The sequence below is a fragment of the Branchiostoma floridae genome, chromosome 8 (genome assembly GCF_000003815.2).
Source record: "Branchiostoma floridae strain S238N-H82 chromosome 8, Bfl_VNyyK, whole genome shotgun sequence".
Taxonomy (NCBI): domain Eukaryota; kingdom Metazoa; phylum Chordata; class Leptocardii; order Amphioxiformes; family Branchiostomatidae; genus Branchiostoma; species Branchiostoma floridae.
In genome coordinates this window covers 17,975,262-17,986,885 of record NC_049986.1, presented here as the reverse complement: position 1 = coordinate 17,986,885, position 11,624 = coordinate 17,975,262, and the positions used below count along the sequence as shown (strand labels likewise).

At 40.8% G+C, this 11,624-nt stretch overlaps 1 protein-coding gene across 4 annotated transcripts in view; it reads left to right on the top strand.

The window, feature by feature from the left end:
- The first annotated feature begins 1,012 nt into the window (after positions 1 to 1,012).
- LOC118420967 (metal-response element-binding transcription factor 2-like) overlaps positions 1,013 to 11,624 on the top strand; it is a 60,621-nt gene continuing 50,009 nt past the window's right edge. The window contains exons 1-13 of one of the 4 annotated variants that reach the window (XM_035828070.1): positions 1,013 to 1,173; positions 2,137 to 2,206; positions 3,739 to 3,807; positions 5,303 to 5,562; positions 6,067 to 6,148; positions 6,670 to 6,765; positions 7,324 to 7,424; positions 7,837 to 7,867; positions 8,159 to 8,199; positions 8,725 to 8,802; positions 9,685 to 9,761; positions 10,196 to 10,248; positions 10,982 to 11,093. In XM_035828070.1, the coding sequence (XP_035683963.1) occupies positions 2,137 to 2,206; positions 3,739 to 3,807; positions 5,303 to 5,562; positions 6,067 to 6,148; positions 6,670 to 6,765; positions 7,324 to 7,424; positions 7,837 to 7,867; positions 8,159 to 8,199; positions 8,725 to 8,802; positions 9,685 to 9,761; positions 10,196 to 10,248; positions 10,982 to 11,093 (1,070 nt within the window). In that variant the 5' untranslated portion in view covers positions 1,013 to 1,173. Of the gene's footprint in view, positions 1,174 to 2,136; positions 2,207 to 2,657; positions 2,749 to 3,738; positions 3,808 to 5,302; positions 5,563 to 6,066; positions 6,149 to 6,669; positions 6,766 to 7,323; positions 7,425 to 7,836; positions 7,868 to 8,158; positions 8,200 to 8,724; positions 8,803 to 9,684; positions 9,762 to 10,195; positions 10,249 to 10,981; positions 11,094 to 11,624 lie in introns of those variants that run through there. The other 3 variants (XM_035828072.1, XM_035828069.1, XM_035828071.1) reach the window with 3 other exon arrangements.

Here is an 11,624-nt window from a genome sequence, read left to right as displayed (position 1 = left end):
TTATGAAAGAAGTGTCATCCTTGTTTTCTGTTTCCTTTTTGTCAGGCAACATTGGGTGGGGTGGGAGGGAGACATAATTGTACATTGATTGTGCTTAATTGCACTTAATAGCGCTGTCCTGTGGCAGTGCTATTGCACAGTTAGCATGGACTTTCATAATCTTGTGACTGTACAATCTGCACCTGCAGGTCTCTCTCTGTATATAACGTTATAAATATACATCTGAAGTTATATATATTATCATGGTGAAACAAGGGAAATAGCCTCCTGTATATGAGGCCTCGTGTATATGACATAAGCTTGTCTGGTAGATTATGTGCAAAAAATAAAGACAGTCATATTCCCAGCATTTTTCCATGGGAGTACCACAAAACAATACAACAGACTGTCAGTCACTCTGAATATGATGTTACAGGTTTGAAGCTTCTGGTTGTAGCAATATCATTGACTTTGATTTCCCTGCAACTTGTACACCTTTCTGTGTCTAATCTAAGAAATGTATGTAAGGAAAGAATAAAGAAGAAATGAAACATGGTCTCATGGCAAGTGCTCACTGTTTTTAGCTTCAATCATGGCGACACTTGCAGTTTTGTTCATCTCATCTGCCATGCAAGAAAACAGTATCATTGCAATTTATGACTCTTTACAATGATGACAAACAATACTTTGTCTTGTTGAAAATAGGAAACATAAGAAAGAGTACCAGTAGAAAGGCAAGATTTGCTTGCAGCCAAATATTCCAAGCAATGTATTATGTGAAAGTTCTATTGCAGCATCAGAAAGAGCTGCTGCAATGTAGGGGGCCCAGTATCAAACCTGACCTTTATTTTCACGATCACTACCCACTTAACGTTAACTTAATGTTAAATCATTAGCATGCATCTAATGACACACCTAAAACGTTACATTGGTGAAGGTCATTCTCAATATCGTTATTTCCGAGTCTTTGGCATTACTTTTCAAGCAGGGATGAATACATCATCCAATCTCATGATAATGCTCTCACAAGCGCTAGAGGGCGCTGTTCATGATCCGAATTTGGTTTTCCCGCCATTCTGTGACCCCATCAGTAAAAACATCATGGCGCACATATGACGATATTTTCGATGATCCAAACATTCTGACTCGCTCTCCTGCCTACCGAGCCAACGATCACGTATTTTCTCGCCAAGGGTATGTACAAAGCCTTCTCAGCTACAGTTAGGATCAGTGGATTTTGAAGAAAGGGTTGCTATTTCGCTATAAGCGCAAGAAAAGTGAGGAACTTGCATGTCGACTGCCGAAATTGAAGGGGGAGGGGGGCGGCGATTTTATATGCACAGCCAGAGTAAGAATAAATGGTTGTTTAAATCACCCGGTAGACTACTGGGGTTCTTACTTGGTTGTGAAAGTCTGGCAACAAAGTCATCAGGGTATAGGAACGGAAAAGTTGAACGTGAGGCAGAAAAATCTGTAAATTGCACTGGTGGGTAACATGCATACACGAAAATTATGTGCAAAGCACCAGAGATCAAGCACCAACGTGACCAAGGAGTAACAATCACATGAGAAGCACCTAGATGGGAATGGTACCTGGAGTCCACGTCTAGTGAAGAAATAGACGTAAAGCAAGGACAACAACAACAACAACGCAGTAACGTTACGCATATGCAATAACGTTAGTTATATGCGGCAAGCAAAGTGTGTGTGTGTTTCTATGAGTGTGTGTGTGTGTAAGAGAGATAGACAGAGGGAGAGTGTGTGTGTGTGTGTGTGTGTCTATGTGTGTGTGTGTGTGTGTGTGAATCTAGAAAAGAAAAGGGGGAGTAGTGTAACAGTGGGGTTCAAGTATCACCTACCGTCCTTGCCAAGGAGCTCTGAGCTTTTGTGGCGACAGTGGTAACATGCTTGCTTTGCAGTCTGCCGCCCCGGGTTTGATCCCGGGTGTCAGCATGTTTGTTTCTTTCTGTTCTTACTCGCCCCTCTGAATTCTTACATGTCGTTGTGAGTGTACACGTGTCAGTGTTTATGATTCTTAATTCATCCTCAGTGCCTTTTTTTTGCCTGTGGGACTGGAAAGGTTACAAAGCAGTGGGAGTAAGGGGGTGAGGTTTGCTACATTTTAACTGTTGTTCCCTGATCGTTGATGTTATACAGATGGACAAGACTGGTCTGGCCCGACACAAGGGAAGCCCCAATAAGGACAGTCCTGGCAAAAACACTCCCCGTAAGAACCAACCTTACGTTGCATTATAGTTATCTTTTCAATGGTACTACAATAGCGTAAATCTGCATAATTCTGTATAGCTAGTATATATGTCTTAGAAAATCAGCATGCCTGCAAAGCTGGTATTTTATGCCAGAGAGCAGTATGTCACTGTATGTGTATAAAAAATGGGTATCTGACTTCGGTAAGGGGGTAAAGTAAAATGCGGTGGGAGAAAATGTGTTACCGTGCCCAAGACACAGTGGATAACAACCCACTGCCCCTACAGTGTCAAAAAGGCTACGGTAAGGTATAACCTTTACCTTTATACATGTACCTTTAAGTCTATCATACCGGCTTTGCAGTATGATATAATGATTGTAGCAACTGCTGGCATTGTCATCTTTATTAACTACATTAATTTTTGTAATTTTGAAGTTTGGAGAAATAATGTTAAGATGTTTGGAAATTTGCTGCTGAAGGTAAAATGCGGAAGAAGCCTCGACCATGTGGCTCAAAGAACAGGTCCAAACGGTCGCGTACAAAGCCTCTCAGAAAGAGAGGTAGGTCGGTGTGAGGGTGGTGTGGACTGAATAGCACTGGTCTTGAGTGGTTTGGTGTGGAGCTTTGGCGAAAAGTTACATACGTGTTACATACGTGTACTGTTACTGCTACACTACATGTACATGTATTTTTGGGCTTGGTTTGCAGTGAAGTTTCATACCTTAACAAAACTTCTGCATTTCAATTTGATTTTCTTGTCCTATTAATCAATTTACCAATTATTGAGAGGAGTGACAGTAACTGAAAAGTTTGTTTGCTTTTACATGTATTTGTTTTGGGCAGTTTAATTGAATATACAGTAGTGTGACTATGAAAGTACTTCTTGGGCTTTATTTGCACTGTCTTGAGACAAAACACACCTGTCCAGTGTTGTACTGCATAATACTAATATTGACTGTTTGTTTTTATCTAATCACACATGGATGGACCCCAGGATACACTTATCTATAATTGTGACAAAGGTAAATAAAAGAGGCCCTCTGCTTTTCATCCCATCCAAGGGCTTCTTGGGCTTTATTTGCACTGTCTTGAGACAAAACACACCTGTCCAGTGTTGTACTGCATAATACTAATATTGACTGTTTGTTTTTATCTAATCACACATGGATGGACCCCAGGATACACTTATCTATAATTGTGACAAAGGTAAATAAAAGAGGCCCTCTGCTTTTCATCCCATCCAAGGGCTGTCCGGACAAAAGAAAGAAGGTTAATCAAATTCACAGGCTGATATTAGTGATCAACATTCGTAATTATGAAATCTGAAATTAAAAAGATTTGCCGAGTTGGAATTCAAAGAAGTGGGGCAGCATGTTTCTGTTTACTTTTTGTCAACTCTTCACATTTCACACATCCCCCGGAAAATAATTTTGCATATAATGCTTCAAACGCACACATATTAAGCAAATGTGCCTATGAACAGCAGATTGGGATATTTACATGTAGTAGCCCTACTACTAGTAACCAAATTATTGCTGTTCCTGTTGCAGGTAAGATGATCCAGCCAGCCTCGTCTTCCATCCCCTCATCACCAACAAGGATGAAGGCATCGCCACATGGTAATATCACATCTAAATACGTACTTCATGTTTTTCTTTCTTTAAAAGAAAGGGCATATTACCCTGTAAGGAGCATTATGTCGTACCTGTGACATGAAAACGTTCTATACAGGTGTTCTGGACCGGGTGATAACTTCCGTATCAGACCGGCTGTAAGTTGTATCACACGGGCTCCATTCGAATAAATCAAACTGTTTCGAGCGGGACGAGTGCAGTGCCATCGAAAGTTCGAATACCTGATTCGGACGTTGGAACATTACTGTTGCAACACTTTTTGTTCGAGGGCACCAAATTTGTTCAACTTCTGGCGCATTTCGCATCAAAACAGGGGTTTTCTCAGGTAGGTATGACATAAATAAAATACAACAGGGTGTAATCCGCATCACCCTCGGTCCCAGCCCTCTCGCGGGTCGGATCTGGTACCTTGCAATTGGGTGATACGGAATACACCGTGTTGTATTCTGTATGTATAACCCCAACTGTGCTGTATAACACCATATGCCCTTACTACTACTACTACACTCTTTAAACAAAAAATCCAACTTAAAATCATTTGAAAATTGAAATTTTGTACACCATTCACATATGCATGAAAATTTGATCAAATTTTTATTTTTTATTCGGTTTTTGACATTGATTGCTTGCAGGGTTTTGCATTATCTTTCTGTCTGGAATTGTCATGCAGTACTGATATGGACAGACAGGAGGGGCTTTTTCATGGTAACATTGCTCCTGTACATGTTCAGCTTTGCACAGTGCAGCTACAGTCAAGACTCTAAATACTTGAATAGCTGACCACCAGTGCAGGTTACATGTAGACCTGTGCAGTTTGACATCAGAAATACCCACATAGCTCCTATTTACCTACACTAACCTGTATATACCTAGTACAAGGTACATGTACAGTCCAGGGTAGGTCCAGGTAGACATCGGACATATCTTCACCGATCCAATTTAACCTGTACTTACCTTCATGTGCAGGTGGTATACTATGTCAAGCCCTGTGCCATGTAACTTTATAAATGCTCTACTTGAATCCCAGGGACTCCAAACAAGTCCCCACCCGAGACCCCCACTATAGAATGAAGGCTTCCTCCTCCAGACTCAAGACCTTCCCATACCATGTCCCAGATACAGTGGATAACAACTCACTGCCCTCACAGCCTCAAAAGATCTATGGGTCTACCTATACCTTTAACACCATTTCACCTTTATCCGTAGGGTAACTTTTATCCGTTCTTTTTAACCCTTAAACTGCCAAGCCTATATCCGGGTACGGCACACAGGACATGTATATGTGTGCCGGATATATCCGGGTCTGGCAGTTTAAGGGTTAAGAACAATGTATTTAGGGATATCAAATCGACAGATGATGTAAGTGCACTTTGAAACGACTGTCCATCGACTTGATATCCCTGGATACCCTGTTTAGCAACACAACGAATATAGGTTATCCTGCGAAAAAAGGTGAACTAACGTTACCTTTTTTTTACAGGGACCCCAAACAAGTCCCCACCCGAGACCCCCACCAGAATGAAGGCCTCCCCCTCCAGAGTCAAGGCTTCCCCGTCGTACTCAGACAAGAAGAGACACTCCACCCCCCAGATCACCCCCAAGAGGGAGAAGGTTCCCTACAACGTGACTCCCAACTGCAGCAGCGGGCTGGAGATGTCTCCTCGCAAGGACTACGTGGTGGGGCAGGACGTGCTGGCCAGGTGGACGGACGGACTCTTCTACCTGGGGACGGTCAAGAAGGTGAGTAACAAGCTTAAGGAATTCTTTAGCATCTTAAAAAGATGTCCAGGCACACCTACCTGTTTTCTTTAAGATTTGATGAGTAACTTGAGGATGATGAACGTTTTTGATGCATGACTGGGGGATTATTGAACTTGTTTTGGATGTTGACAATTTATTTAATGTTAGGCTGTTGGGAAATACTTATCCTGTTCATTAAACACTTTTTGAGCCAAATCTTTCTGTGCTCAATAGACTACACACGGAACTACATTTACTAGTCTGTTATACTTACAATGTCATACCATTGAAATGGCTGTTTAACACTTAGTTAGCCTGACTCAATCACACGTCTAGGCCCCCAGACCCAACCAGGCCCTGACAGCGAGATGTTGTGTAGTGCATGCCTAACACTCAGTGAACTAATGCTATTACAACCAATAGACTATACATGTATGTATACTGTATTGTTTCAGTAGAACACAGTTTTTTATTCACCTGTTGTTGTTGTTGTTATTTCCTCAGGTTGATGAGAAGTTGGGTCGATGTTACATCCTGTTTGAGGACCAGTCTTCCTTTTGGGTCATGTTCAAGGACATGATGGGGAGTAAGTAATGAGATTAAAATTCCTAATTTGTCTGATTCTTTAGCCTGACTAAAATTGCGCCCCTACTACTAGTGGCCAGCCTTCCAGTGCCACCTCCTAGGTGTGGAGGTCATTAACCCCTGTGGACAATAGATTGTGGAAAGACATGCTACGTATCTGGTTCATCATCTTTTGTTCCCTATCTTGACAGGATAATAACATGCTTGCACTTTGTTCTCTGTTTAGAGCATGAGACTTCTGAGCCCCATGCTCTAAACAGGGAACAAAAGTAGCAATGACACTTTTGTTTATGTAAAAAGTTTGTACATGTGTTGACTCTCTAAACCTCTTCTACTAGCTATAGACTGATGCTGTTTTGATTGATTGGTTTCTACTTTTTCATTCTTGAAATACAACTGAAATCCATGGCAGCCTATCTGGGCAAATTTTGGCAAATTTAAAAAAAGAAATTCAAATAGACATGTTAACAATTAGATAAACCTTAAAGCTCACTTCTTGTGTACTGTGCTTTACTTTTCCAGGTCCCAACTACAACACAGAGTTGACCTGTACCCTGTGCAGTGATGGCACCTCAGAGGAGCCCAACCAGATAGTCATCTGTGACAGATGTGGTCAAGGTATGAATGGGATTCAATGTTGCTACTATTGGTTAGTTTGTCATCAATTAGGTTGTCTTGTTACAAAAAAATTCAAAACTCGTTCAGACATAGTGATGTTACATGTATACAAAAGTAATCTTGATCCAGTTCAGCTCATTGAAGTGTTAGTCCTTATAGACAAGACAGATAGTTCATACAATATAAATACAAAGATGCTGACTGGACATAAAATGGAAAGGTTGACTGTGGGAAGAGAGACAGGCAAGCCTGGAGTCAGCTCTCAATTTTCATATCTACCTGTTCCCCCATAAGGCCCAGAGATCAAGGGACTAGGTAGGTAGGTAGTAGTTGTCCACTGTGTTCTGTTGCTGCAGTGATCTGGACACTCTGCAGCTGCATTCAATCTTTCTTCAACTCTCTACACTTCATCCTGTTCCTCGCGAGCTTCCTGAGCTCCCTCACCATACAGTTGTAGTTGTTTTAGTAGGTAGGTCTACAATATGTGCCTTGGAATTCCTTGGAAGATCGTTGGTTTCTAACAATCTTTAAGTGTTTCCATGTCCCCATGTGCTCCAGGTTACCATCAGCTGTGTCACCAGCCCCCCATCCTGGACAGTGTGTTAGAGCCAGAGGTGCAGTGGTTATGCAGACAGTGCATCTTTGCCAACTCTGTTAAGGTAAGTTTGATATGTGGGGGGCAAAAGATTTTTTTTAACCAATAGTAGATTTGCACTCTTTGTTTTTGATTTAGTACGCAACCAAAACATTGAATGATACTTAGGCAAAATATCCCATTATGTTTTGTGGAAACTGCCAACAAACATTGAAATGGGCAGTCAACATTAAACTCAGTCTGGTATCAAAATGAAAACGATAGATATGAAAAAAATAGATATAAAAATAAAGAAATGATTATATGTTATCGTTGAAAATAGTGATAAGAAGCACATAAGATGCAAACCATTTTGACCATTGTGGAATTGTGGCAGAAATTGTTTTATGATATATTGTAGATATGAAACCAGGAGCTGTTCTGTCCACTTTGAAAGTACATTTTTATAAGGAGAGTTCTTTGTTACTTTCTTACAGAGAGGAGGTGCTCTGAAGAAAGGTCCAAATGGTGAGTTTATGAGCACTTTTCAAGGCTGTTGGTGTTGGTAGAAAAGTTCAGCAGCCCCATCTTGCAGACTTTGTAGATATTGCAGCATTCAAAGTTGTACCTTTTCTGGCAGACATGTGTTGTATACTGTATTTGAAAAACTTGTAAAGTCCTATCAAAATGTCTGTAACAGTTGATATCCATCATTCAAACATCTTGACTTGATGATCATATGGTAGCAGTGGTTAGACATAAATTTGAAAGACACAATTGTAAATTTTGTATTAACCAGTTGATTTTGTTCTCTTGCAGCTAAAGCACTTCAACAGATGAAATTGGCGCTTCCATATGAAGTAAGAATTACATTATACCACAATTCTTCTTATTGCCTAATTTTACATATGGATATTCACACAGTTATATCATAGGTAGATAAATATAGACTTTTCTTGTTAACTGAGACATAATATGAAATAGGCCATAGTTTTGAAATGGTAACATTTAAGATTGTTCTTGACTTATGGTTTATTTTTCCTAAGGCTGCAGTCACATACATCATGTGATCATCATACAATGCCCATAGAATTTCAAGCAGGCTTTGACAGGACCAACTACTGACAACAACCTAAAACAGCCTTTTGTGTAGCAAGACAGCTGAACTTTGCATGGCTGTACCAAAAAAGTGATCATACGATGTATGTGACTGCACTCCAACCGAGCTGTTCCTTCATGCCAGACTCTCACTCCGGATCCCCTCATAATACAAAACAGGCCATATTTAAAATGTAATTATATAATTTTAATTTGTTCTTTACTGAGAAGAATTTACCTTAAATTTGTTCTTTATTTAAGTTAACCGCCCTGTTCCCCCGTGCCAGACAGTCCCAGGCTGCCATGCCCTGTCCCCCATTAACCTGTACACAGCTCTGTTGTCCCAGATGAACATGACATCACAGGCAGGTTCTCCCCACTCATGTACTAAATCTTCTGTTTAGGGCTGCGTACCGGTACTCAGTTCTTACATTTACTTACATGTATGTCTGTGGTATCGTGTAAGGGTAACTTGTCAGTGTTTGGCCCTACACAGTAGCCCAGGACCCAGCAGTTCTGGCCTCTAGTTTTATTGACATGCCACTGATGTTCTGCCCTTGGGAAAGGCTTTCCTCACTCCACTCAGGTGTAAAAATGGGTACCTGACTTCCATTGGAGATGTGAAAGGTAGTGGAAGGAGAGGAATGGGCTCTACCTTTCAATACCGTACCATAGACACCATGCATAGTGCCTCTAAAAGGCTTTGGGACTCCCTTTGCCTTTACCAAAATTAACACGGTCATCAATGTACTGTAACTGCACCTGAGTAGACAGTTAATTTTATACTTATCCTGCCTACATAAATGTTCTGTTAACTGTTCATTTATGTTCTTGTCATCATTAGAGACCACTGGCTACTTTGTTGACTCATTCATTCAGACACAGGTGTACATGTATATACCTGTTTGTTACTTAGACCTCTGTACTTGTATCTGATGTTGAGTTCAAGTACGCAGCCCTAGTTCTGTTGGTTCCAGTTCCAGTTACACTTGCAAAACTAACATCATACCGGTTCCAGTTTGTTTCAAACTAACCGGCTTTGTCACAAATTCAACCTTCCCGATATTCAATACCTTTACTACATTCCCTTTACCACTACATCCCCTTTATTTATTTACCACTACGTCCCCTTTACCACTAAGTTCGCCTTATTAGATTACCCATACCTGCAGTGTACTACATTATGAAATGGATAACTATTATTGCTATGATTTGGGTGGATATTGAGTGTTGTCCTTGCCCCGCAGTTGACTTCCCTGTCGTGGGATTCCGCCCATCGGACAAACAAGCAGGAGTGTTACTGCTACTGCGGAGGTCCAGGAGAGTAAGTACCCTGCAATACACCGTCAATTTAATTCTTCACAAAACATTAGAATCTTTGAAGTACAGCAACTTTCGTGAGGTCTTCTACATCTATACCATAGCTGTCTCTAGGACCCGTCCTTCCCTCCGTCCCAGGACAGAAGTTCACTTGTTGGAACTGGAAAAAAATATTACAACATCCTTCAAAATAATCTGAACTTCATGACATGAAATTGTTGAAAATCTATTTTCATGAGTTTAAAATGACACGTTTAACCAGGAAAATCAACAATATGGGCTCCCAAACAACGAGTCCGTCGGAAAAGATTTAAAGCTGGAGACAGCCCTGGCCTGATCTACATTCCATACTTAATTATGTGTAATACTAATAATGTTTCATTAAATACAAATAGAACCACAAATAGTGACATGGTATGTTTGTTTTGTTGTCCTCAGCTGGTACCTGAAGATGTTACAGTGCTCCAGATGCAGACAGTGGTTCCATGAAGGTAAGTTTACATCTTACATACAACATACAGTTACAAGCTAGTTCTGTCATCAGAGTAGCCATGAAAAACAGCTACCTCAGGCTGTTTTAACACCTGAGACTGTTTTATAACTTAAAGCGATACTTCTAGCTTAGATTTATTGTGTAGTTTGTATGTAGCAGTGATCCTCGGACAGTTAACCCTGAGTATTCTTTGTAGCAGACTGATTAGAGATGCCAATGCTGTATGAACCCATCAGACTTTACAGAAGATAATCTACCTGTTATTAGAAGTTAAATCCCCACTGGACATTTTTGTGTATTTGTTTGCTAGCGTGTGTCCAGTACCTAGAGAAACCCATGCTGTATGGACCCATGAAACTTAGCTGAAGCTAATCTACATCAGTTTTAAAAGTTAAAGCCAGATTGGACATTTTTGTGTTGATTTTAAATCTGATCAGTATTTATTTGCTAGCATGTGTACAAAACCTGGAGAAGGCCATGCTGTATGGACCCATGAAACATACCTAAAAATAGTCAATCACTGTTTAAAACGTTAAAGCAACACTTTTGTACTTTTTTGTGTTAATTTTAAATCAGAGTATCTATTTGCTGACATGTGTCCAGTGCCTGGAGAAGCCCATGCTGTATGGACCCATGAAACTCAGCTGAAGCTAACCTACATTTTGTTTTATAAGCTAAATCCTCTCTGGACATTTTTGTGTAGATGTTAACCTTTAGTATTTGTTTGTTAGCATGTGTCCAGTGCCTGGAGAAGCCCATGCTGTATGGAGACAGGTTCTACCTCTTTGTGTGCTCTGTGTGTAATGCTGGGCCAGAGTACCTGCAGCGCATGGAGATGAAATGGTGAGTCCTAGCCTGTTTCACCTTGTAGGTTACTTAGTAAATCAGGCAGAGACCTTGATGCTGCTAAACAATCTATTCCAGACCTGTGTTGGGTTAGTACGGAGTGCATTGACGTGTGCTGAACTCCAGTCCAGTAGAAGAAGAGGTCTTATTACTTCAGGCTTCAGTTCATATAGAGAGCACTTTCAATTCAATATTCATGTTTGGGCTATACTAAGATACATAGAGTGGAGGGGTGCCAACGGCTATCTTAATTCTTGTAACATAGCCCACATCTCTCTTAATCGCATCACAGCTTTGTAACTTCTCTTCGATATGCAGACTTTTTCCAAGTAGCATTGAATGGCCGATAGCCTAGACTAGCGGACACAAGGGGTAGCAGGTTTAATTCCTTTCATTCCTGGCTAGACATTTTGTCCTTGGGAAAATCCTTTCTTCACTCAACCAAGGTGCAAAAATGGGAAGGTATAAGCTGGTTGGAGGAGAGGGATGGTCTCCGCCTCCTAATACCATGTCCCAAACACAGTGGAT